At 36.6% G+C, this 26,757-nt stretch overlaps 1 protein-coding gene across 1 annotated transcript; it reads right to left on the bottom strand.

Annotated features, from left to right (window-relative positions):
- Positions 1–3,474: 3,474 nt before the first annotated feature.
- On the bottom strand, positions 3,475–26,757 carry LOC131155406 (uncharacterized). The gene is made up of 5 exons (XM_058108498.1): positions 26,318–26,757; positions 26,073–26,150; positions 16,234–16,315; positions 4,815–4,957; positions 3,475–3,986 (listed from the first exon to the last, which is right to left on the bottom strand). The coding sequence occupies exons 1-5, from the start codon at positions 26,609–26,611 to the stop codon at positions 3,777–3,779; spliced, it is 807 nt and encodes a 268-aa protein (XP_057964481.1). The 5' UTR covers positions 26,612–26,757; the 3' UTR covers positions 3,475–3,776.

Here is a 26,757-nt window from a genome sequence, read left to right on the forward strand (position 1 = left end):
TGAAAGTGTATAAATAGAGCACTTATGAATATGCAAAGGATGTTTAAACATGATAAAACATTCATAACATGGCATATCATCTCAAAACCATAACACACAATATAACATAGAAGGAAATACATGCAAGTACACTTAAAACAAAAAGTCACATACACAAACATACACAAAAGATGGCTCGACTCTCAAATGTCCCTAGTGGAGTTGCTAAAGTTGTCAACAAAGTTTAGATAATCTATTTTGGTTGCCAACATTTGGTGACTTAAGAAAGCCAAAGTAAGTAAAGTAAGACATCCTCTAGTTCCTTTACTTGCCCTTTTTATTTATAAGAAAATTTTCATTTTATTTTTTATTTTTGACAAGGTAAAATAAAGGAAAACCTTTTTTCAGAAAAAATCCAATTTGGGAGTACCATTGTGAATAGGGAAGGTGGACTTTTAAATCTTCCTAATTTGAGATTTGAAAGGTCTAGCACCCTATAACACTTATTCCAATAATGGTTACAACACTTACCCTATGTGATTTTGTATGTCCCACTTAAAGTTTAAAATTTTGAGAAAAAAAAATGAAAAAAATATACAAAATATAGGCTTGCGAGATCAAGCAGTCAACCGCCTACAAAGAGCGATCAATCGCTTCCTATTAGTTTTGACTTTGTTTGTTTGTTGAAATTCAAACTTCCTACCCTTTAGCCCATTTGAAAAGGCCTTCATAGAATTCGTATAGAGGCACATACCCTATGGGAATTCCACCACTAGGATGTCTTATCAAATTTCTTAAAAAAAAAAACAGACAAGAAACAAAGATAAAAGTTTTTTTTATTATTTTTAAAAAGGTTTCTTAATTGTGACTGAAGCTACAAAGGTAGATTGACTACATATCCTCCATTGGAGGAATCATGCCACTTGTAGTTCCAAAACATTTTCAAACACATGGTTTTAGAAAACATTTTGGTGATCTTTTTGAGGAGATACTTAAAAACACTTGAAGCCGTGTTGAAAAATTATTTGTTCTTAATTAGAAAATTGATATTTCAATGAAAACTTTTTAGAAAAAAGATTGAAATTAAGTTAAAATATTAAGAAAAATCTTTTTTTTTTTTCTCCACCCTCAAGCCACTTCATAGGTAATTTATTTGAAAAATGATTTTTCATTGTTTAAAATTGAAAATGTTGTGAATTTTTTTGTGGGAGAATTGCAAACGTGTCTTGAAATTTGTGTTTGAAGACTTAGGGAACATCCAAAAGTTATATTATGGATGTATGACTCGAAGAAAGTTTGAAAAACTTTGTTAAAAAAAAAATTTGAAAGCATGATGAACTTGTGTGAAATCATTTTTGAAATGGGAAATTTGGTTTTTGGTGAAAAAATCATGAAAACCTCTAATAAACTAGCACTTAAACTCAACCAACTACACTCTAATGAGTGTAGAAACTCAAAAAATGGTAAAAATCTCAAAGGAAAAAAAAAGTAAAATTACACACTCTCAGGATTTGACGGTCGACCACTTATAGAGAGCGGCCCACTGCCTGGCAGCCTAATGCCTTTTCAAAAGGTAGCGGGGTGGTTGACTGCCTAAATGGACCGGTCGACCGTTTGCAAACCTTCATAAAAATATTACATTTTTTATTTTTATTTTTAAAACATGTTTTTCTCATGGAATTGAAGTAAAAAATCCCTACTTTACTAACATGCAATTATTAACATAAAATGATAACAAAAACATGACACATCTAACACATGAACATTCATAAACCTCCATACATTTCACACACAACTCATGAAAATGAATAAAAACTAATGAAAAGAAGGGTTAGGCACCGACTTTAATAAAGAAATTACTTCTATAGATCAAGTAGAGGTCCTCTCTTTCAAATTCACTCACGAAATGCCCTAAAACTAATGTTGAGATGTAATTATCTCTCTCTTTTTCTTTCAATCAATTCCCCAATTTGATCTCACTAAAACTCTTAGAAACCCCTTCTTGTTCTCACTTGGGCGTGCCTATTTCTTTTTTCCAAATAAATTTTGTATAGATTTCCAATAGAATCAAGGGAGAAACCCTTTTGAATATGAATTTTGAAATTTCAAATTCAAAATTAACTACTAATATATACCAACTAACAACTTCCAATGTTGTTGCTTTACATATGATATCATTGGACACACGACATGCTCAATTTCTCCGGTCAATCACAAAATGACAACACAATATTCTAAATTTTATTAATGCCTAGATGTCAATTAATTGAGACATTCTAATCTTGAATTAAAATCCTAAAATGAGAAACCCAGTTTAATAGTGAAAGTCGGCACAAATTTTTCAAATTGATTTCAGATAACATGCATATATGTTCAAAATACAACATGGTATGCACGGAAACCGTGTTCCCATTTCGGATTTTACCTGATCAGCGAGACCTAAAGGGAGGACGCCGATCCATAGGTTTGGTGCCACAACAGGAGGTCCGAAGGACTTGTTGGTGGCTGGAGTTCCTATGTAATTAAAAAAATAAAAAAAATAAAAAATAGTCCAATATATTGAAATTGTAACAACTGAAAAAAAAATATTTCATGTTTGTGTTTTCTTTGAACAATAAAAATTAAGAGAACGAGTAAAGAAAAATTAAGACTTAAGGTACATCCCAATTTGGGTTGTGTAGGAATGAATTTAAGGGTAGAATCAAGAGAAAAATTATATGACCAAAAAATATAATATATAAAGGCTAATTAGATCCCATCCCATTCATGTATGCCAAAAATATCATATGCTTAAGGATAGGAATCAATAAAAAATAATAAAAAAGTTGCATTTTTGGTATCCAACCAAAAAATAAAGAATCAATTTCACTGCCTAATGTACACGTGTTCTCTAAATAAAAGCAAGAAAAAGTTCCCCCAAGGTGTGGTTCAGGTGGTAGTGCGAGCTGCAGGAATGTCTCTCACAAGGTCAAGTGTTCAAACCCTTTCGGGTTCATTTCTGCCCCTGGACTCTTGAATTTACCCTCCCTTTGGTGTTGTGGGGTCAACTTCAAGGGGTGCGGGATTAGTCACGTGGACTGTAAAACAGACACATGGATACCCGGTGCGTAATCCAAAAAAAAAAAAGCAAGAAAGAGTTAAACAAAACAAACCAAAAATTCAAAAGCTATTAAAAATCAACCTTCGGATAGAGTGCTCTGCCTCCTCGAAGATAGAACATTTAACATCAGATTTGAATGTGTTTTGAGTGTGAGTAAAGATTATAATACTTTTAGGCAGTGTTTGGTAGTATAGATTTCAAACCTTAGATTTATATTTATGTGGAACAGAATTTTATACATTATCTTATTTAGATCCAATACAACTCCAAATCCGAGGTCTCTCCAGACATGGGGTTAGAGCTACTTTAGATAGTACAAGACACGGGTGATTTGGAAACACTTTGTGAAGCAATTTTACGAAACAGACTTGGGAAAGGAGAACAAATGCACATGGTTGCATAATAATGCTTTCACTTGGCAGAACTTAAGTTACTGATCCAACCTGCTAAGGGACCCCCAATCCAACTCAAACTGAGAAAACAAAAAAGGTGTTTAAAGGATACAACTAAATTGCATCATCAACTCTTACTTCATCATACAATACAACCGCAAAGGGCAGCAACTATATTATATACCAATTGTTACTTCATACAATACATCCGCAAAGGGCAGCATTTTCCTTTACATATATACACAGACAATGCATTTCTCGAAGAAATGATTTTAAAATGCTGCCTTACAATGGATAAGAAATTTTCATTTTGGGTCGGCTAGCTTTGACAGTAGATATAGGCAACCTGATGAAAGAAGTATTGAAGCTGAGAAGCAAAGCAAATCCACAGGAGAGTGAATTACTGCCTTCTTACTCTTGTCCAAAAACCCAATTAGAAGAAGCATCACTATTACATGTCCAAGCTTAGTTTTCAGCTCGTTAACAGATTTTATTTCCAACCACTGTGGCCGTTCCTATGAATTTTAACAAAAATGAAAAAGACACAATAGATAACATAACTGTTAGAGTCATAAGTTAAAACAAGAAGATTGTGCAAGACTCAGCTGAATTTGAAGTGATGCATTGAGTGAGGAAGCATGAAATAATGCATAGAAAGATACGAATATGGGAAAAATATGTATCAAACATTTTCAATACTTTCAAAAGCAGATGTGGCCTAGCTCTTTGGAGGCTTTTTTGTTCACTCCTTTAAGAGGCTTTGAGAGGCATAAGGATCCAAGCAGGTTGTAGTTGAATGCTGTCTATGCAGTGTTCTAGGACATTTGGCTAGAGAAGAATGCCAATAGCTTTCGGGGTCACTATTTGCCTTAGCATCTGCGTACTTCGGGAAAGAATCATTTTCTTTGACCCTCGGATTTTCAGTGGGATTAGATGGCTTTCTTAGCTTGACCTTATTGTTGTAATTTTTCTTGGTTTTTCCTCTTCGTTCTTTTGTTTTGTTTCTCTTAAGATGATATCTTATCCTCCCCTTTGTACATCTCTCTTTTCTTAGTAAGTTTTTTCCCTCTTTTCTTAATAAGTTTTCTTTTTCAGTCCACACACAAAATTTATATATATATATATATATATATATATATATATCACCAGGCTTCCATTTATTGAATGTCTAAGAAACCACCAATCAATTTACCAAAAATTCATTGGACCTCATTGGTTATTGATTCAAGAAGCTTCAGGACACGAGGGTAAAATAGCTAAAAGTGTATAAAGTGGAAAGAAGGATAAATTTCCATGTTTAGATGCTGTGCAAGAATGATGAAATTGAGACAGTTCGAACTCACCTTTAAAGCAAATAAACCAAATAAACTCGATCTCTGTGGAAAATTTTCCTCCGAAAGAGATTTTACAATATCAAGATTGCTAACAAAGAGCTCATATAGACCCATTCCAAACACCAGCATCACTGTTCCTAAAAGATAGACATCTAAAATCACAGCCCAAAGAAAAGAAAAACGACATGATCAGTGATTCCAACAAAGATAGGAGGCTTTAATCAGAGATCAGAATAATAAAGTATCAGGCATGGATGCATTTCTTGTCACTTCTATGCATGTTTAACAGAACAATTTGCACCTAGAAAAGAAAAAATAACAACACTACTTTGCAATAAAATGGACAAATAAAAATCTCTTAAAAAAAAAAAAGAAAAGATAAATGCTCGAGTTCCAGCATCCCCAGTATAATAAAAAAAAAAAATCTAATAATTGACTGACTACATCAACTAATTCTAGACACAACAGCCCGTGATTGCTATTGGCAGTGGTATTTTCTTCATGCATGCATACACAAAAAAAAAATACCATCCAAAATTTAAACACACAAGAAATAGTAGAAGTTTTTAGAATATATAAGACAATTAACACAAATTTCTAAAGAATCAGAATGCCAAGATATTTAAGTACATTCACTTGAGTTGTGACAACATGGGATGAGAGGAGAAAGGCAAATTAGCAAATTTCAAAATCAACACAAGGCAGGACCAGGAGTGCCCCAAGAGTGTGTTATGCACATGACAATAAATACACATAAAAGCATACATGTACATGCATTACGGAACTACTATTATGGATTGGGGATCTTGGCCACCCCAAAGTCTACTGATATTATATTAAAATTCGATTCCCCCCCCACCCCCCCCACCCCCCCCCCCCCAAAAAAAAAAAAACCAATAAAAAGAGAAGGCAAAAAATGAAAGGGAAAAAACAAAAAGGGGCTGGTCCAGTGGTACCTTCTCTAAGGGACAAATAAGTTGTGTTCAATACTTTATTTCAACTATATAGAGTTGAACCAGAACAAATAATATCAACTAGTTAGAAATTTCATATATATTAATTAATAAATAACATATTACATATGTATAATATTATTATTACAAAAATAACATTACACCAATTCCATATGAATATTTTACAAAGATGTATGATTAGAATCACATATAATATTAGCCAGTTAAAGCCCCCCAAAAAAAAAACCATTAACAGCCATTTAAATAAAATTTGAATTATTTTTGTTATTTTCATAAAATATTCTGTAAAATTTTATTATTGCTGGTCAAAAGCAAATATATTTGAAGCTAGAGTGTGTGTCGTCCATAAGACATAATTTTGCAACTAGTGCAGTGGTAAGCTCTGGCACTACACCCACCTCATATCTGGCTTCAAATCAAAGCTGCAGTGTATTCAATCAGAATTTTTTAAGCAAAGGGCTGGGTTCACCCTCCTATAACCCTAGTTCAAACCAATTCAAGCCGGTTCAGACCAGGTTCTCCTATAACCCTAGTTCAAACCAATTCAAGCCGGTTCAGACCAGGTTGCCAGGTCAATTTAGGTTTGCAACAATTACTGTTTTGGGCAGTTGACCAGATTGGCCCGGTGATCTAAACTCCGATTTGCATCAATTACGGTTCTGAGAGGTTGACCAGGCTGGCCTTATCATCGGTTCTGCCTGGCTAGTCCAATCCAGGTTTTAATATCATGGTAATAATCCTGTTAAGAGATAGAAGTCAAGCGAGAGCTCAAACCTTAAAAGGAACCTCAGCTTTTCAAACATTATGATACAAAGGAAAAGGACAAGGATTGAAATGATACAGAGGTAAAAGAAAAAGGGTTGCAGGTCTCAAAAGATGAAAAAAGAAAGAATTTAAAGAAAAGGAACCCAGGAATCACCAAACTAGGCTCAAGAATCTTCTTTATTTTGAGGAATGAAAGAATCCAACACACTCAACAAAGAAGAAAGCTCATCAACCTCTCTTTCATTCCAATTCCTAAAGAAGTGGAAGTACCACAAAAATCGAGCATCCCTCTCAAAAGAAAAAGGTTGTTATTGGTACAATATAAACAGTGGCTAATCTATACAGGTGAGGAACCAATAGCTCCAAGAAAGTCTCTCTCACCCAAACGTCTTTCTAAAACTGACTTTTGTTGCCATTGCCACTTTGAAACGAGTAAGAGGAAAAAATTAACAAGCAACTTGCAAAATGAACTTCTAAGGACACTCATGAGAAATATTGCCACTTCCTCCGATTCCAATGAAATTCCATAAATACTTTTAATAGCTTGATGCTGTAGGGAATTAGCCTCAAAGGAGAACTTCCACACTATTTTCTTAGTAAAGACAGCTTTTTAGATACCAAATTTCCAAGACTCAAGCCTCCCCTATACTCAGGTCTCCTAACCACATCCCAACAAACAAGATGATCCCTCTTGGTCAGGAACTCCAAGTGTGTGTGTGTATGTGTGTGTGTGTGTGTGAGAGAGAGAGAGAGAGAGAGAGAGATTTTGAGCATGTTTGCACATTCTAAATGCTATGCTAACATCAACATCTATGTGACACTAAGTTTGGTGACTCCTTTAATGTGGGATCCACATTACCAACAAGTTATTTCTCCAACATTAGATTGAAAGTTTGTCATGTCTAATTTGCTACTTAAAATTAGGTCCATCTAATATTGGACGGGTACAGTTAACGCAATCAAACTAATATAAGCATAATTTTGACCACATCGGCCAAGATTGAATGGCCCCAACTTCGAAAAAAGAAGTTCTGAATGATATAAGCTTTCAACCCAACAGTTGAGATTATTTTTCATAATTGCATATGGGACCCAGAAGAAGAGATCCTAGGCATTGGTGGAGCATTACCATCTGCATGCGTGCGCGATTGGCCCACCCTAGAGAAAATTTCTCATTCTACAAATATATTGTACATGCATGCATGTTTGCAGACCATAGTTCTAAAAGTAGCGGTGGTCCGTGTTATAGTAGTGGTTGTGGTTATTCTAGATGTTGCAAAACGCACAACAAATGCTGCATCTATAAATTCATTTATGGCATTAGCAAATTTTTAAACTTAAACTTCATAGATCCAAATGAAGGATGTAGATGTGTGTTACAAATATAATTTTTAACCAATAAAAGGAAAAAAATTCTAAAACGTGAAATGTTTTTAACAAGTACAAATTAGTGTAAAAATTTGGGGTGCAACAACCTGTATCAGAGAGTAGTAGTATGGAATGGACCATAATGGTCATTATGGCACTAACAATATTAGATGATTTTTGACTGAAAAAGAAGAAAATATTAGTACGAAAGAAAGAATGTACAAAGGAGAATAAGGAATCCACCCAAGAAAAAACAGAGTAAAAAAAACTGAAAAAGAAGATTAAAGTCAATACAAAACAGCCAACAAATCACACTGAATAGCTAACCATATCAAAATATACAGATGTGAAACAAGACGCTTACAAGATATCCTCACGAAAAGGTTTTAGAAAGCATCGATACCCTAACATAATGGTAACTACCAGTTGTTAAAACCACACAGTGCACACACATACATGATGATCGGGATAAACTTAAACTGTCGATGGAAACATGGGTTGTTCTCTATTAACTTGTTAAGACAAACTATTTGGCTTTGGTGGGTTTAAAGGGAACATCCCTTTTGGAAACTAGGATATTCCTTCTAGTCCCTATTTGATAATAAATTTTTCTTACATAAATATATATATAACAAATGCTGCGTGTATATTGTCCAATTAAAGGGAAGTACTAACAAAACCTTATTAATAGATCAAATAAGGGTATAAATTGTCCAATTAATTGCAAAAATATCAAATAAAACCTAGCATGAAAATTGAACAATAGTTTTTCAAAATTTTAATACAATCATCTATTCTAAACAAAGAAATAATCCCCCTACAGAATAATATATAATCTTCTACATTTACCCACTTTCCTAATTTACTCATTATTCACAAAGATACTTGGGATTTTAACACTCCCACTCAAGTTGGATCATAGATACTAATCATCTCCAACTTGCTAATGAGATCATCAAAGTTCTGTCGTGTCAACTATTTAGTAAAGATATCTGCAGTTTGTTCCTTGGTGGGTACATAAGTCATACAGATAGTTCCTTCTTCAACTTTCTCTTTGATAAAATGTCGGTCCACTTCCACATGTTTAGTCCTATCATGTTGAACCGGATTGAGAGAGATACTAATGGTTGCTTTGTTGTCACAATAGAGTTTGATAAGAAATTTCACCGGGACTTGTAGTTCTTCCAAGAGTTTCCGTAACCACAATCATTCACATATTCCTTGAGCAGTTGCCCTGAACTCAGCTTCGACACTACTACGAGTCAATACATTCTGTTTTTTGCTTCTCCAAGTTACCAGATTTCCCCAGACGAATGTGCAATAACCAGTGGTGGACCTTCTATCTTCCACTGATCCTGCCCAATCTATATCTGTAAAGATTTCTACTTCCTTGCTTTCACATTTCTTGAAGAAGAGTCCTTTGCCCGGGGAGCCCTTGAGATATCGAAGGATCTTGTACACAACATCTAAATGAGCTTCTTTTGGTGAATGCATGTGTTGGCTTACCACACTAACTGCAAATGCAATATCTGGTCTGGTATGTGATAGGTAGATTAGCTTACCAACCAATCTCTGACACCTCTCCTTTTCAATTGGTATTCCACAGTCTTCGACCTTCTTTACTGCTTCAATCAGGGTTTCACTAGGTTTGCTCCAAGCATGTCAGTTTCAATTAGGAGATCAATGATATACTTTCGTTGAAAGACACTAATACCCTTTTTCGTTCTAGCAACTTCCATGCCCAAGAAGTACTGCATTTGTCCCAAGTCTTTAACTTCAAATTCAGTAGCTAGAACTTTCTTCAATCTTTCCATCTCTACTGTATCATCCTCAGTTAAGATTATATTATCAACATACACTACTAAATTATTCTCTTACCCGTTTCAGACTGTTGGAAGAAAAGGGTGTGATCTGATTGCCCTTGTCGATATCCTTGGTTCTTTATTATTTTTACAAATCTGTTTTCTTCACCTTTCTTATTGAAGTCTGGTGGCATTGTCATGTAGACTTCTTCTTCTAATTCGCCATTTAAAAATGCATTCTTAATGTCAAGTTGTCGTAATGGCCAATTTAAGTTGGCTGTCAAGGACAAGAGGACTCGAACTGTATTCAAGTTTGCCACCGGTGCAAATGTCTCCATATAGTCAATGCCATAAGTCTATGTAAATCCTTTTGCAACGAGTCTGGCTTTATATCGTTCAACTGTCCCATCAGATTTATATTTCACTGTGAAGACCCATTTACAATCAATTGGCTTCTTCCCTCTCGGAAAATTCATTACATCCCAAGTTCCACTTTTCTCCGGGGCCCACATTTCCTCCACGACAGTCTCCCTCCATTTAGGTATTTCCAAAACTTCCCGAATATTCTTTGAAATTCTCATCCTATCAAGGTTAGAAGCAAAGGCACCATATCCTATACAGGGTCGGCTCTTCACAATATGAGGCCCTAAACGAATGATTTAATCAGGGACCCTTAATATTTTCTTTTTCTTTCTTCGTTTTTCATATGCAGATTCATATTTTTACGTTGACATAATTAAATTTCAAAATTAACACTAACTATAAATTGAAAAATTATGTAAACAAATAAAAATAAATATAATAAATCTATAGAAATAATAGATTGAAATAATATAACCTGATTATTATTATTATTACAAATCGATCGGCGAGCGAGACTTTAGAGATATCGAATTCTTGCCGGATACAACGCTCTAGCCTCAAAACTTCCAAAATCTAAGAAAAAATAGAAAAAAAAAAAAAAAAAAATTTAGAGTGAAAATAATAGAAAAATAATGCACAAACATTGAAATCAAAATTAGGATTGATGAAAATTATAGAGAATCGGAGGCCCGAAAATGATAAACACAAGATCCGGAACAAAAATCATAGAGAGACTAAGAGATAAGAGTGAGAGAGGGAGAGAAAGAAAGATTTTTTTAGAGAGACTAAAAGAAAGAAATGAGAGTAATAGATAGTAAGAAACATAATAAAGTTGTTAGTTGGAAAGTCAATGAAACTTGAAAAAAAAAAAAAAGGAATTAAATTGCATTTATTTTACATTTTAAAATACAATTTCATATATTTGTTAGTTGGGAAATCAATGTATAGGAAAAAAGCATAATAAATAATATTAACATTATTTAATTAAAAAAAAAAATTTAAGGCCCCAAAAATATATTATTATATTAAAAAAAATTTGGGTCACCTCAGCCGCCTAAAGGGAGAGCCGGCCCTAATCCTATAGACAAGCTTTTATAAGACATGTATTTAGACCAGGGATATTGAGTACATAACCTGGTTTGTTTTCTGACTGCAATAGGCAAATTGATGTCATTAGGTACAGGATTATCAGAAGAGAGCTCATGACTATCTATTACCAGATCGGGATTGGGCATGGACTCATGGTTGTTCGGAGCCATCACCGGTTCCAACGCTCTTGGTGCCTCAGGTATGAGATTCTCCCTGTTATTTGTGTTTGGCTTTCTTGAGTAAACAAGTATGTCTGTGTTGTTTTGCTTTCGTGCATATTCCCCCGAGGTTAAGTGCTCTTTCGTGTTTTACAGGTCAGGAAGTGAAGCAATGGGACGCTCAGTAGATGGGCCAGGAAATGAAGCAATGGGAGACTCAATAGATGGCACAAATTCAGTAGTAAAGAAGTCAAAGAAGCGATCTTCACTCCATTTCTCCCCCTGAAGAGAGGTCTTTGGGAAATAAAGAGTGGTTTCAAAGAATGTGACATCAAGGCTAACAAACATCCCTTTTGAGACAAGGTCATAGCATTTGTAGCCTTTCTAGGTAGGGGAGTAACCAATGAAGACACATTTAACGGCACAAGAATCCAATTTATCCCGATGGTGAGCATGAACATGAACATATGCAGTATAGCCAAAAATTTTCAGCGGAAAATTGGAGGGGAGTCAAGAGGTAGGAAATGTTCCTGGAATTTCTGGAGCGGAGAAGCAAAGGAAAGTACTCGACTCAGCATTCGATTAATGAGATGTGTAGTTGTTAAGATGGCATCTCCCCAAAAATATTTTCTCATGTTTGTAGTGAACATCAATGCCCGAGCTACTTCAAGTATATGTCTGTTTTTTCGTTCAGCAACCTCATTTTGTGGAGGGGTATCCACACAAGAACTCTGATGAACAATCCCATTTTCTTGAAGATAAGTTCCCAGAATATCATTAAAATATTTCGTACCATTATCAATACGTAAAATTTGAATGTGAGTTTGGAATTGTGTTTGAATCATGGAAAGAAAACTGACAAAAATGGAACGGACTTCATTTTTATCTTTCAACAAGTAAACCCAACAAAGACGAGTATGTTCATCAATAAAAGTAACAAACCATTTCGTATCGATGCGATTGAGGGATCTTGAGGGTCCCCACAAATCACTGTGAATCATAGTAAATGGGCGGATGGTTTGTATATGGATGTTGGGAAAGAAGTACGCCAGTGTTTTGCAAGCTCACACACTTCACATTGAAACTCAAAAGGCATTTTATTTGAACAGATAGACGGAAACAAGCGTTTTAAATATTGAAAATTTGGGTGACCCATCCTAGAATGCCATAATAAAAGTTCACTATCTCTAGAAATAGATGCAAAATCACAAATTGCAGTATTACATTGTTCACTCAAGCTTGCCTCCTCAAAGTAGTAAAGTCCCTCATATGCCTTAGCAGTGTCAATCGTCTTTCCCGATGATAGGTCTTGAAAAACACAATGAGATGAAACAAATTTAGCAGAGCAATTGGAGTCTTTTGTTAACTAGCTGATAGATAACAAATTGCAAGATAACTTGGGAACATGTAGGATAGATTTCAAAGTTACAGAGTCAGATATGCGAATACTTCCTTTATCGGAAACTGGTGAGAGAGAACCATCTGCAATTTTGACTCTCAGATTTCCAACATATGGTGAATAGGATGAAAACAATTGATAAGAACCAGTCATATGATCGGATGCACCCGAGTCAATTATCCATGATGATTTGTAACAGGATATAGTATTTAATGCTAACAAATAATTACCTCGGTGAGCCAGAGAACCAATGGAAGATAGACCCGATGTTTGAATAGAGGAAAATATTTTATATAGCTGATCCAACTGCTCAGGGCTGAATGCACTACTTGGAGTGGTATTATTGGTTTTTTCGCCTTGTGATTTTTTGTCACGACTTCCAATAAAGGGCCGATAGAATTTCCTGAGATTAGGGCCGGTACCTCATTATTTCGCGAGTTAAGGGCCGATATTTCATCCCCTGTATGTCTAGTCGAAACCTTCGTCATAACATTGCGATTTCTCGAGAGCAAGGCTGATATTTCATCCCTTGTGAGTCCGGTTGGTCCTTTCTTTATCACGCTGCGATGGCTCTCTTCACGCCTTACCTCTGCGAATACCTCTCGGGTAGAAGGAAGGGGGTGTCGGCTGAGGATCCTTCCTTGCACATTGTCCAGGTCATAGTTGAGGCCAGACAAGAACTCAAAGACTCGTTCGTTTTCGAGTCTCTTCTTATAGCGAATGTTGTCGCTAGGGCATTCCCACTCTTCATCAACGCTTAGGTCAAGCTCCTTCCAGAGAGTAGTCATCTCCATGAAGTAATCGGTGACATCTCTCTCTCCTTGCTGCAGCTGCCACAATCGAGTCTTTATCTCGAAAATCTGGGAGTAGCTTTTGGCATCGGAGTACGTCTCGTGAACAGCGTCCTAGACATCCTTTGCCGTTGGTAAAAATAGGTAAATATTGTCGATCGAGGGCTTCATCGAGTTTACGAGCCATGCAGTCACCATGGAATTTTCAGATTTCCATTTTTGCAGAGCGGCTACATCGGTTGAGGCTGGCCTCTTCCTTTCGCCAGTAAGGTATCCCAACCTTCCTTTACCTTCAATCACTAGTTTAATGGACTGAGCCCATTCACGGAAATTTTTTTCATTCAATCTCTCCACCGAGAGTGGGAAGGCTGAGTTGTCTAACCCATTCAAACCCACGATGGAGGTAACTTCAAAGTCACCATCGAGAGTTGCAGAGGAGCTCGACCCTCTGCTGTTGACGGCGCCGTCTTCCATTGCTAACTAAGGTTTAGAAACCCTAGCTCTGATACCATGAAGATAGAATAAATTTCTGTATTTCTTCTTCTCATTATGTACATCTCAATCTTACATTATATAATATAATCAACTATTCTAAACAAGGAAATAATCCCCCTACAGAACAATATATAATCTTCTACATTTACCCACCTTCCTAATTTACTCATTATTCACAAAGATACTTGGGATTTTAACATTCAACATGATTAACCAGATAATATGTGAGTTTACGTTAGGGAAAGACAGGAAACAAAAAAGAAGGAAGAAATTAATAGAAAAGTTATGATCAGAGAGAGGGAGTCTAACACACCAGCTAGCTTTTCTATATGTGAAAGTGCTAAAGACTTTCAAACAATAAGAAACAATATCTTATGTCATAATCTGCCACCACCCCCCACTTCCTGCCCCAAGCTGGAGGTGTATGAATATTACCCAACCCCAACTCAGTACCTACAGTTAGCAAACGCGGGTCTAAACAAACCTTTTGAACAAATCTCCAAGACCCATTTGTGAATTAATCTCCTAGTCTGTTGTAGCCATTACCTTCTTCATCAAAACATCTTTCATCATATCGATATGCCTTGTCCTCGCAACAAATGACTATTTACAATAAAAATAGCAGGCAATTATAACAAAAAATATTCATAGGTCTCACGACTCTCGCCACAAGAAACCAATATCTGACATAAGTGAGAGAAATCAACCACAGTAACTCGTGGATTGTATGTACCATAGCTCAGCACTCTAGTTTAGAACTGGATCTTGCCAGAATAGTTCGTTTGTTGCTTCTCCAAGTGATAAGATGACTGCCCACAAAGGCACAATAGCAATTAGTCAATCTCCTATCTTCAACCGAACCAACTCAAGCATCAAAGTAGCCCACCAATATCAAAGTTCTCTCTACACTAGTCCTTTACTAGTGGAGCCCTAGAGGTGTAGAAGAATCCTCCAAACAGCATCCACGTGTGGTTGCTTCAATTTCTCCCTAAACAAACAACACTAAAAGCAGACGATATTGGCAACAATCAAGTATATCAACTTTCCAACCAACATATACTATTTCTTGTCTTCAAAATCCCCTCTATCACCTCACCTCACTTCACATTTCGATCCATTGGAGTATCTACACGTTTAGCTCCTAACTTACCTATCTCAATAAATAATTCTAAAGCATACTTCTATTGCAACATATTTAACCCTTTGTTGCACCTATCAACCTCAATACCCGTGAAATGGCAAAGTGTCCTTAGATTTTGATTTAGAATTGCTTATGAACACAATACTTAATCACGGTTCTTTTAGGATCACTAACAAAGATGGCGATAGGAACAACATAACTACAAGCACCAAATGTCACCATCCTCGTGACAAAGAAAAGTGATTAGAATAACACTATAAAATGCCACTCAGACTTACTAAAATTGTTGAACCAAACCCAAAGGGATTGCATACGAGCAAAAATGGCTTACGCAACACGCAAACCATGCTACTCTCCCCTTAGCAACATATCCCAAAGCTTGCTCCATGTAAACTCTTCTTCTATGACCATACAAAATGCATCTTTAACATCCAACTAGTACAAGGATCGCTCAAAATGAACTGCCAAAGAAATTAGGACCCAAACAGAATTCCATCAAACCACAAGAGAAATGTCTCAAAGTAATCCATGGCATAATAATACCCTACACCATAGGCTCCCTCCACTTTTAATATTAATTGATTAAATGAAAAAGGATGACTTCATATGGAAGATTTCATATCTATCACAAATTTTTAGAAAACAAAAGCAAATAATAAGCATTTTATTAAATTACCTTACTGTTGGCATCACTCCTTTGTCAAAGTTTTACTGCATGAAAATGCAAATTCAAAAAAATTCTGCATCTACTGCCAAAACTACTTGTGTGTCTTTTGCTCAATTAATTACCTTTACACATGTATCTTTAATAATTTATCACAGATTCTTGATCAAAGTCATTGATAAATGTTTATTTTTTTTCCCTGTATTCTATGTCAAGATCAAGATTTAAAGGTCACTTTAGAATTAAGAGCTACAAAATTCCAGTGCTACAAACAAAATAATAAATTTTCAAAATTATTTCACAAATCTACTACCTTTCTCCCCAAACCCAAAGTAACATTCTTGTTTAGAAAGAACAAAGAGAAACATTAATTCTCTAAAAGCTAAAAGAAAAAGAGCATAAAGATGTACAAAACCTACCAATGGCCTCCACCAGCAACATAATAACCTTCCCACGGTTCACAAAATAGTCCATGAAAGCCGACACAACAAAAGTGCAACCCTGCAAATTTGTGCTCAAAAGAGTAAGTTAAAACAGAAAAGAGGAATTCAAAAACTTTCTAAAAATGCAAGACTTATTGGACATCCCCATATACAAGTTGTAACATGGTATACAAAGGACCCATCAACCAAACTCTAATATAAATGTTTTGAATTTCATGTTTGCATTAATTTTTTGTTTAGCAGGCAGGAGGTAACTGAAATATATGCTGTTGTTGAATATGTCAAATTTCTTGTTTAGTGGGAACCTTTTCAAACGTTTGTTTAAATTAGTGATTTACTAATGAAAAAGAAAATCCAATTCTAAATACCTCAACAAAATTCTCTTTAACTAACTGTTAAAATCTCAATCCCGAGTATCATTGTAAATAATATACAAATTAGGAAAGTGGGTAAATATGGGGGATTTGATATTATTCAATAAGGGAATTGTTTCCTTGTTTAGAATAGGTAATCGTATTATATATTGGGATGTACATATGGACAAAGTAAGGTAGAAAATATTCAATAGCTTCTACTTTCATGGTATCAGAGCTAGGGTTTCTCAACCTTAGCTAAATGATAGCCAATAGCACCGTCAACAGCAGAGGCTCTACCTCTTCTACAAATATCAACGGTGACTCAAAGGCCACATCCGTTGGGGGTTCGAATGGGCTGGATAACACGGCCTTTCCACTCTCATTGGAAAAATTAAATAGAAAAAATTTCCGTGAGTGGGCTCAATCCATGAAATTAGTGATTGAGGGAGAAGGGAAGCTAGGTTATCTTACTGGTGAGCGGAGGAAACCAGACCCTACCGACGTTGTAGCCTTGCAAAGATGGAGGTCCGAAAACTCCATGGTCACAGCTTGGCTCATCAACTCGATGCAGCCATCAATTGGAAAAGTCTACTTGTTCTTGCCAACGGCTAAGGAAGTCTGGGAAGCTGTACATAAGACATACTCCGACGTCAAAAGCTACTCGCAAATCTTCGAAATCAAGACCCGATTGTGGCAGATGAGGCAAGGTGAGAGAGGCGTTACCGAGTATTTCATGGAGATGAATCATCTCTAACAAGAGCTCGATCTAAGCATCGACGAGGAGTGGGAGGGCTCCGGCGACAGCACACGATACTGAAGGAGGCTCGAAAACAAGAGGGTCTTCGAGTTCCTTGCCAGTCTGAACCGAGAGCTCGACGACCTGAGGGGACGGATCCTTGGCCGGCGACCTTTTTCTTCAACCCGAGAGGTCTTCGTAGAGGTTAGGAGGGAGGAGAACAGGAGGCATGTGATGCTGAGGCCTCAAAATGAACCTGCTCGGCTGGACCTCCCCATACCCGTATCCGCCCAAAAATTAGAGGCACACTGGACACGCTGGGTCGGATGTTTCGGCTCTTGTATCAAAAGGCCCAGGGGGACCGCAAAAAGGTAAATTATGGTGCGAACGTTGCCGAACAACAGGTCATTTAAAAAATTCCTACTGGGACATTCATGGAAAACCAGAAGATTAGAAGCCGAGACAATACCAAAAAAATCGTGGGTACCAGGCCAACACTAACGAATCAACTAAAAGATTATAAGGAGAAAACACCAATACCTCTCCCAGTAGTGCATTCAGTCCTGAACAGTTGGATTAGCTATATAAGATGATTTCGTCAATTCAAACATCGGGTCAGTATTCCTCTAGTTCCATGGCACACCGAGGTAATTATCTGTCAGCTTTAAATACTACATCTTGTTACAAATCTCCATGGATAATTGATTCGGGTGCATCCGATCATATGACTGGGTCTTATCAATGGTTTTCATCCTACTCACCATATGCCGGGAATTCGAGGGTAAAAATTGCAGATGGCTCGCTCTCACCAGTTGCTAGAAAAGGAAGTATTCGCATATCTAATTCTTTAACTTTACAATCTGTCCTACATGTCCTCAAGTTATCTTGCAACCTGTTATCCATCAGTCAGTTAACAAAAGACTCAAATTGTTCTGCTAAATTTGTTTCCTCTCATTGTGTTTTTCAAGACCTATGATCGAGGAAGACGATTGGCACTGCTAAAGCGTATGAGAGACTCTACTACTTTGAGAAGGCAAGTTTGAGTAAACTATGTAATACTGCAATTTGTGATTCTACATCTACTTCTAGAAATAGTGAACTTTTGTTATGGCATTCAAGGATGCGTCATCCCAATTTTCTATATTTAAAACGTTTGTTTCCTTCTATTTGTCTAAATAAAATGGCTTCTGAGTTTCAATGTGAAGTGTGTGAGCTTGCCAAACATCGTCGTGCTTCTTTTCCATCATCCATATACAAATCATCTCGCCCATTTACTATGTTTCACAGTGATGTATAAGGTCCCTCACGTTCCCTCAATCGCACCAATACAAAATGGTTTGTTACCTTTATTGATGACCATACTCGTTTTTGTTGGGTCTACTTACTGAAAGACAAAACTGAAGTCCGCTTCATTTTCATCAGTTTCCATTCCATGATTCATACACAATTCCAGACTCATATTCAGTTTTACGTACTGATAATGGTACGGAATATTTTAATACTATCCTGGGAACTTATCTTCAAGATAATGGGATTGTTCATCAAAATTCTTGTGTGGATACCCCTCAACAAAATGGGGTTGCTGAACGAAAAAATAGACATATACTTGAAGTAGCACGGGCATTAATGTTTACTACCAACATGAAACATTATTTTTGGGGCGATGCCATCTTAACAGCCACACATCTCATTAATCGAATGCCGAGTCAAGCACTTTCATTTGTCACCCCTCTTCAAAAATTCCAAGAACACTTTCCTACCTCTCGACTCCCCTCCAGTCTCCCGCTGAAAATCTTTGGTTGTACTGCTTTTGTTCATGTTCATGCAAACCATCGCGATAAATTGGATCCTCGTGCCATTAAATGTGTCTTCCTTGGTTATTCGCCTACCCAAAAAAGCTACAAATGCTATGATCCGGTCTCAAAACGACTGTTCGTTAGTCTTGATGTCACTTTCTTTGAAACCACTCCTTATTTCCCAAAGCCCTCTCTTCAGGGGGAGAAATGGAGTGAAGATCGGTTCTTTGACCTCTTTACTACTGAATCTGAGTCATTCTCTCCGGTTACTCCATTCCCTGACCCATCTATCGAGCCTTCCATTGCATGACTCCCTGACTTGCCAAACACAACAGAACACTTACCCTCAGAGGGAGATACAGGAGAGCAAAACAACGTAGACATACTCGTTTACTTAAGAAAGCCGAAAACAAAGGATAAGGAGAATCTCATACCTGAGGCACCAAGAGCATTGGAACCGGTGATGGCTCCGAATAACCATGAGCCCATGCCCAATCCCGATCTGGTAATTGAGTCTTCCTCTGATAATCCTGCACCTGATGATATCAATTTACCTATTGCAATCAGAAAACAAACCAGGTCATGTACTCAATACCCTTGGTCTAAATACATGTCTTATAAAAGTTTGTCTACAGGATATCATGTGTTTGTCTCTAACCTTAACAGGATGAAAATGCCAAAGAACATTCAGGAAGCTCTAGAAATACCGAAATGGAGAGAGGCAGTCATGGAAGAAATGCGAGCCCTAGAAAAAAAATGGATCTTGGAAGTTGACAAATCTACCAAAAGGGAAGAAGCCAGTGGGTTGTAAATGGGTCTTCACAGTGAAATATAAATCTGATGGAACAGTTGCAAGATATAAAGCCAGACTTGTTGCTAAAGGTTTTACACAGGCTTACGGCATTGACTATACTGAAACATTTGCACCAATGGCAAGCTTAAATACAGTTCGGGTTCTCTTGTCCTTGGCAGCCAATTTAGATTGGCCACTACAACAACTTGATATTAAAAATGTTTTCTTAAATGGAGAATTAGAAGAGGAAGTATACATGACTATACCACCAGGATTTAGTGAAACAGGTGAAGAAAACTGAGTGTGTAAACTCAAGAAATCCTTATATGGCCTCAAACAATCTCCTAGAGCATGATTCAACAGATTCGCAAAAGTACTAAAGAATCAAGGTTATCGACAAGAGCAATCAGACCATACACTGTTCTTCCAACAGTATGAAGGAGGTAAGAGAACAATTCTAATAGTGTATGTTGATGATATAATCCTTACTGGTGATGATACTGTAGAAATGGAGAGATTGAGGAAGGTTCTAGCTGCTGAATTTGAAGTTAAAGACTTGGGACAAATGCGGTATTTTTTGGGCATGGAAGTGGCAAGAACGAAAAAGGGAATTAGTGTTTCTCAGCGAAAGTATGTTACTGACCTCCTAGTTGAAATTGGCATGCTGGGATGCAAATCCAGCGAAACCCCGATGGAGACAGTAAAGAGGGTTGAAGACTGTGGAAAACCAGTAGAAAAGGAGAGGTATCAGAGATTGGTTGGCAAACTAATCTACCTATCACATACTAGACCAAATATTGCATTTGCAGTCAGTGTAGTAAGTCAACGCATGCATTCACCAAAAGAAGTTCACTTAGATGTTGTATACTCCTTAGATATCTCAAGGGATCCCCGGGAAGAGGACTCTTCTTTAAGAAATGTGAAAGCAAGGAAGTAGAGATCTTTACAGATGCAGATTGGGCAGGATCAGTGGAAGATAGAAGGTCCACCACAGGTTATTGTACATTCGTCTAGGGAAACCTAGTAACTTGGAGAAGCAAAAAACAGAATGTGGTGGCTCGTAGTAGTGCTGAAGCTAAATTCAGGGCAGTCGCTCAAGGGATATGTAAAGGATTATGGTTACGAAAACTCTTGGAGGAATTATAGGTCCCAGTGAACTTTCCTATCAAACTCTACAGTGACAATAAGGCAGCTATCAGCATCTCTCTCAATCCAATTCAACATGACAGGAATAAACATGTGGAAGTAGATAGACACTTCATCAAAGAGAAAATTGAAGAAGGAATTATATATATGACTTATGTACCAACCAAGGAACAAACTACAGATATTCTCACTAAAGGGTTGGGACGACAGAGCTTTGATGATCTTATTAGCAAGTAGGAGATGATTAATATTTATGATCCAACTTGTGGGGGAGTGTTCAAATCCCAATCCCGAGTATCATTGTAAATAATATACAAATTAGGAAAGTGGGTAAACATGGGGGATTTGATATTATTCAGTAAGGGAATTGTTTCCTTGTTTAGAATAGGTAATCGTATTATATATTGGGATGTGCATATGAATAAAGTAAGGTAGAAAATATTCAATAGCTTCTGCTTTCACTAACCTCCTATCCTTGCAGCAGCTTGGACTTCAATAACTCCTCATTGTTGTGTTTATTGTCTCCAATTCTTGGACTTCAATAACTCCTCGTTGTTGTGTTTATTGTCTCCAGGAGGAGCATTCTTCAAAGTAGCATCCACATCCATCCTTTTTTTTTTTTTTTGATAAAAACCACTCATCCATCTTAGAATCTTGATCTCGACCACACTCATTTCGGTAACACACTTCTCAACTGTCCATCCCGATACAAAACAAAGCTGATTATAAAATTGTCATCTAAATTTTACTCTCTGATTAGATAGAGGTAGCATTATGGACCATGAAACGTCACTGACCTTGGAGTATTGTAGCAACCTTAAAATAATTTTCCTTTATAATTAGGTAACTGTCATGAAATGAAAAGATGTCTCCAGATCATCTTCCTTGCTCTAGCTTTATGAGCTACAACTCAACTTTTCCTCCCAATGGGTGGCTAGCTGACAATTCTTCACCCCCCGCAAGCAGCTCTGCTTACAGTCATTTGGTTGTTTATGCCCTTGTGCTCTTTCAGCCTCGTTATATGGTGCTATCGCCTCAGTGGCTCAGTCAACAGCAACAAATGCAGGCAACAACCTTGATTGGGCTTCTGCTTTGAGAATTAGCCAATTGTGTTCATTGTGATATTCCACACTACTTTATTAGATTTGACCCAATCTACATTGTTCCTGTGAGAAAAAGCCTTCTCTTTACACTGGTTCAAATCAGATTGTTACTCAACTCAACCACATTCCAATCCTTCTTGCTAATCAAAACAAGCTATGGAGCATCATTTTTAAAAAGGAGAAAAAATCCTTTTTGTGGGCTTCACTGCTAATAGAGGACTGATAAAAAAAAATGTCTCCATTCTGATGAACCATATTCATTGAGCCCAATCCAGCATTTAAAACATTTGTGAGTTTATTTATTAAACTTTGGATAAGCAGCCCCTTCCCCAGACCCCACTACACGGGAACTTCATGCAATGGACTGCTTTTTTCTTTTTCTATTTACAAGCCCAAATCCAACACCATCCTAACACCCAAAGCATCTCTAACCAGACAAACTGATTACTGAAAAACTCAGCAACCCTAGTACAAAGATCAGTTAGCAAAAACCAATGTTTTAAAAGGCTTAACCAAGGCTCGCCTCAAGGCAAGGCATGCCTAAAACTCCTCGACACTCAATTTAAAATACCAAATTCCAAAAAGACCAATGCATTACACGTTGAGGCTCACGCATTTGTACAAAAGGCACACCTTATGCACTTTTTTAATTGAGACTTACACATTTTGAATGTGTGATTCTCAAACTAGATTTGGCTAGAATATTTGAACTACTTGTTTATATGAATGAATGCGAAAATATGAGTTGATTTCTAAAATTCTTGAACCTCAACCATTCCAAAAAATAACTGAATTTTATCTTAGATCATGAAAATAATTTGAACTTTGTAACAATATCGCTATAGTGTCATGAATTTAGGTTAGCAATTTTTGAGTGGCCAACAAGTTGTTTGCAAAGTATATTTAATTTTTTTTTTTTTACATTATATTTGTGATTTTCTTAATTTTTTTCTTTATTTTTAAAATATATACAATTTATTTACATATTTTTATCTAAAAATAAAATTCTCAAAAGGCTTACAACCCAATGCCTTAAGGCTTACTCACCTATGAAGGGTTAAAACGCCTCGCCTTACACCTTCGCCTTTTAAAACATTTGCAAAAACAAATGTCTAGCAACAAAATAAATAAATAAACAAATAAAGCCTCGAAGAGAAATCTGGTGTGAAATTTTGAGAACTCCACATGAATGGCATATACACAAGTAAATTCTTTAAGGTCTGTACAGGCCATTCTTTCACATCAAAATCCCTCTTCTTCCATTCCCTCCAAATTCTCCAAGTCACACAGGAAGGGGCAATGGTCCAAATTGTCCTTAAATTATGAATGTGGCCTCCTCTTTTCCAGCAATGAAAATGAGTTAGGCATTACCCATGCAGCACTAAACCTCTGCCATAAAAAGATCCACAGGGTGATTTCTACTTCCCAGTCTGTTTGCATGTGTAGCACCATTCACAAGGATTAGTCTCCTTCTCAAATTATCCCCAGTAAGGATAGACTCCGAAGCAGTTTCCCTGGCAAAAAAGGCAATTTTTTGGGCGCTTTGGCTGTCCAGAAAGCCTTCCAAGGAAAAGGTCGTAGTCCCTCTTCCAGTGATCAGATTGTAAAAATTTTTAACAGAAAATGTAGAATTTTGCAACCCATCCATCTGATGGTATTCACCACTAGAGTACTAATTTTGACTCAGCAAGAGTCTCTGCTTCTCCTACCTCCCAATATTGGACCTCCCTTTCAAGGGAACATCATATCACCATTCCCACCACCATATAGTGCATTAGCCACCAAAAACATCCTCGTGTCCAACCAGCCTATACAATATTTGATAAGTTTCTTTCAAAGTTATGATTCTACACCAAAGATCCAACCAAAATCTGATTTTGAGCCCATTCCATGAAAAGGTCGTAGTCCCTCCTCTAGTGATCAGATCGTAAAAAATTTTAACAGAGAATGTAGAATTTTGCAACCCATCCATCTGATGGTATTCTCCACCAGAGTACTAATTTTGACTCAGCATAAGACTCCTCAATCTCTGCTTCTCCTACCTCCCAATCTTGGACTTCCCTTTCAAGGGAATTCCATATCACCACTCTCTACACCATATAGTGCATTAGTCACCAAAAACATCCTTGTGTCCAGCCAGCATATACAACAGTTGATAAGTTTCTTTTAAGGTTATGATTCTACACCAAAGATCCAACCAAAATCTGAGTTTGAGCCCATTCCACCTTCCATCTGATGGTGTCCTTGTGGGTGGACCAATATGAAACAACAAAATCTATTAATTTAGAGTATCACCTAACCATCAACTTTCACACAAAACCATGGCCTATGGGAAAATTCTTAATAAATTAATGCATAACTACTTCAATGCCGAAAGTATACCACAGTTTCACCACATGAACAAACTCTCAACCATCAAATACAAAGTTAAGCAGAAGCAGTAAGAAGAGAGGAAGTAGACAGTAGTCATGCGATAAACAGTAAAACAATGTAATTCATTCTTAATACCTCTGTAGGCAATGTGTGTTTAGTAAGGGAAGCAAGTAGCATAAATATGTTTACAAATGCTAGGGAGTTTTACAATGTCTGATAAACATTCACCCTCCCCTAAAGAGCTTTCTATGCTATTCTAGCAGTTGCACTAGGGAACATAAAACTAACCAAGGATTCAAACTCCATTTTATACTAAGGCATTAACACACTCATCGAATAAAACCTATACTACTATTTACATGATGGTTACCTATCCCATATACACGAGAAAAAATAAGTTTGTAAATCCATTCAAGGAGTGAAATCATGAATTAATCCTTGTACTATTAAGTAAAATCTACTTTAGCCTCTATAATTTTAGTTAATATAATTAAGGACTTAATAATTTTATTAAATTAAAGTTCTCATCCAAAACAATTTAACAGTATTTATGAATAAGAGGGTGGGAATTAAGGCATGGATATTTTGCCCTTATATGGATTGTATGGGCCTTAAAAGGGACCTATATACCACTGGTTTGGGGGAAAAAAATCCAGCAGACAAACAAAAACAATGTACATAATTTTTGAAATTATTTTATGCAAACTACGCAACATTTTAAAACTTGAAGCCATAATGGGAGGTCATAATCAGGTAAATCTTCTTATTTTTCTTTTAGCCTATTTTTGGAGAGGCTTTGAATTTGAATTTGTATTGGATTTGAATAATTTGTAATATAAAATTGTACTAAAATTTGTCCAAATCCACCCAAATCCATATCTAAGATATGAAATCCATACTCCCAAATGTAGTGTTAGAAAATTTTAAGGCTAGACTCCTAGTCCCAAACAGCATACAAGGTGCAATGCCACTTCATCATTTAATAATGTGTCGGACTGTCTCTGCTAACATTGTTAGGCTGAATTAGGATGATAAATTACAAATACATGAAATCAAAGTAGAAGTCCTTAATTATTATACTAATTAAAAGTATAGGAAGTAAAATAGATTTCACTTAATACTAGGAACTAACTGATGATCTCACACTCCATTCAAATTTAAACTACAAGCAGCTGAGGGGCCTATCCATAATTTGATAAACCATGCATAAATCATCCAGCTGTGGCACATCTTGACGTGCATGTTTGCTAAAAAAACTATACATATCTAAATTTTACGTCCCTAAAACAGCATTCCAGAGATTACTTATGTAAACTGAAAACTCCATTCTATCCCTCTGAAAATTAGATATTGAAATAAAAATAGTTTCGCCCAACTTATGGGGATTTGGACAAAGTCAGATTTTCACAGAAATTAAGATTTAACAAAAAACCCAAAAAAAAAAAAAAAAGTGCTTCCAGGAATGCCAACCAATCAGTAAAATAATTACAAGTTAAAAAAAAAAAACAATACCTTGATAAAGCATAAAAAAGAAGCGAGCAAAGAACCCCAAACTGCAAGAAGCGTCAAGAACCGGCACCGATAAACAACCTACACACCATCAAACACCTTAATACCACAACATCATCAACCCAAGAGGCTTAACACGCAGTCCCGTCAGCATTTTCAAAGCCTTTTTTTTTCTCTCTTATTAAGTAAAAACTAAAAATAAATAATATTTTTGCTTTCAAAGTTAAAAAGTGCTTCCAAATCCCCACCTTCTCTATGCCTTCCTCTATGGCTTCCAACTTCCCTGCCGGCTGTGGCGAGTTAGAAGACACAACACGCCCCATATCCGATTCAATCACCGGTGATGCTGAGGAGGAGGCGGCATACGCAGCCCACAGCGTCGTTGGGGCAATCTTAGGTCTCCGGCCGGTGATTATGGTCGCTGGAAATTTGACACCAGAAAGCCGGAAATTGTACGGCCTTTTCGCGTTTGGAGTCCATCTGAAGCTTCTGATGAAAGCTGATTTGGCGGGTTTGGAGAACAATGGAGAAGAGGGTTTCATGATACAGACAAATGCAAGATTTATTGCTCGAAGAGTTTTGCGAAAGAACGGTGCACTGCGGACAACGAACGGTCCATCTGATTTTCCCGGGAATTACAGCCACATGGGAGAAGATATGCTCGAGTTGTGATTTTTATTTTTATTTT

Source organism: Malania oleifera, chromosome 5 (assembly GCF_029873635.1).
Source record: "Malania oleifera isolate guangnan ecotype guangnan chromosome 5, ASM2987363v1, whole genome shotgun sequence".
In the NCBI taxonomy this organism is placed as follows: domain Eukaryota; kingdom Viridiplantae; phylum Streptophyta; class Magnoliopsida; order Santalales; family Ximeniaceae; genus Malania; species Malania oleifera.

Coding starts and splice junctions, on each gene's coding strand:
- LOC131155406 (XM_058108498.1), bottom strand. CDS start 26,611: ATGAAACCCTCTTCTCCATTGTTCTCCAAACCCGCCAAATCAGCTTTC. Junction 26,151..26,317: donor TAGAGGAAGGCATAGAGAAG/GTGGGGATTTGG, acceptor GATGGTGTGTAG/GTTGTTTATCGGTGCCGGTT. Junction 16,316..26,072: donor CTTTTTTATGCTTTATCAAG/GTATTGTTTTTT, acceptor ACAAATTTGCAG/GGTTGCACTTTTGTTGTGTC.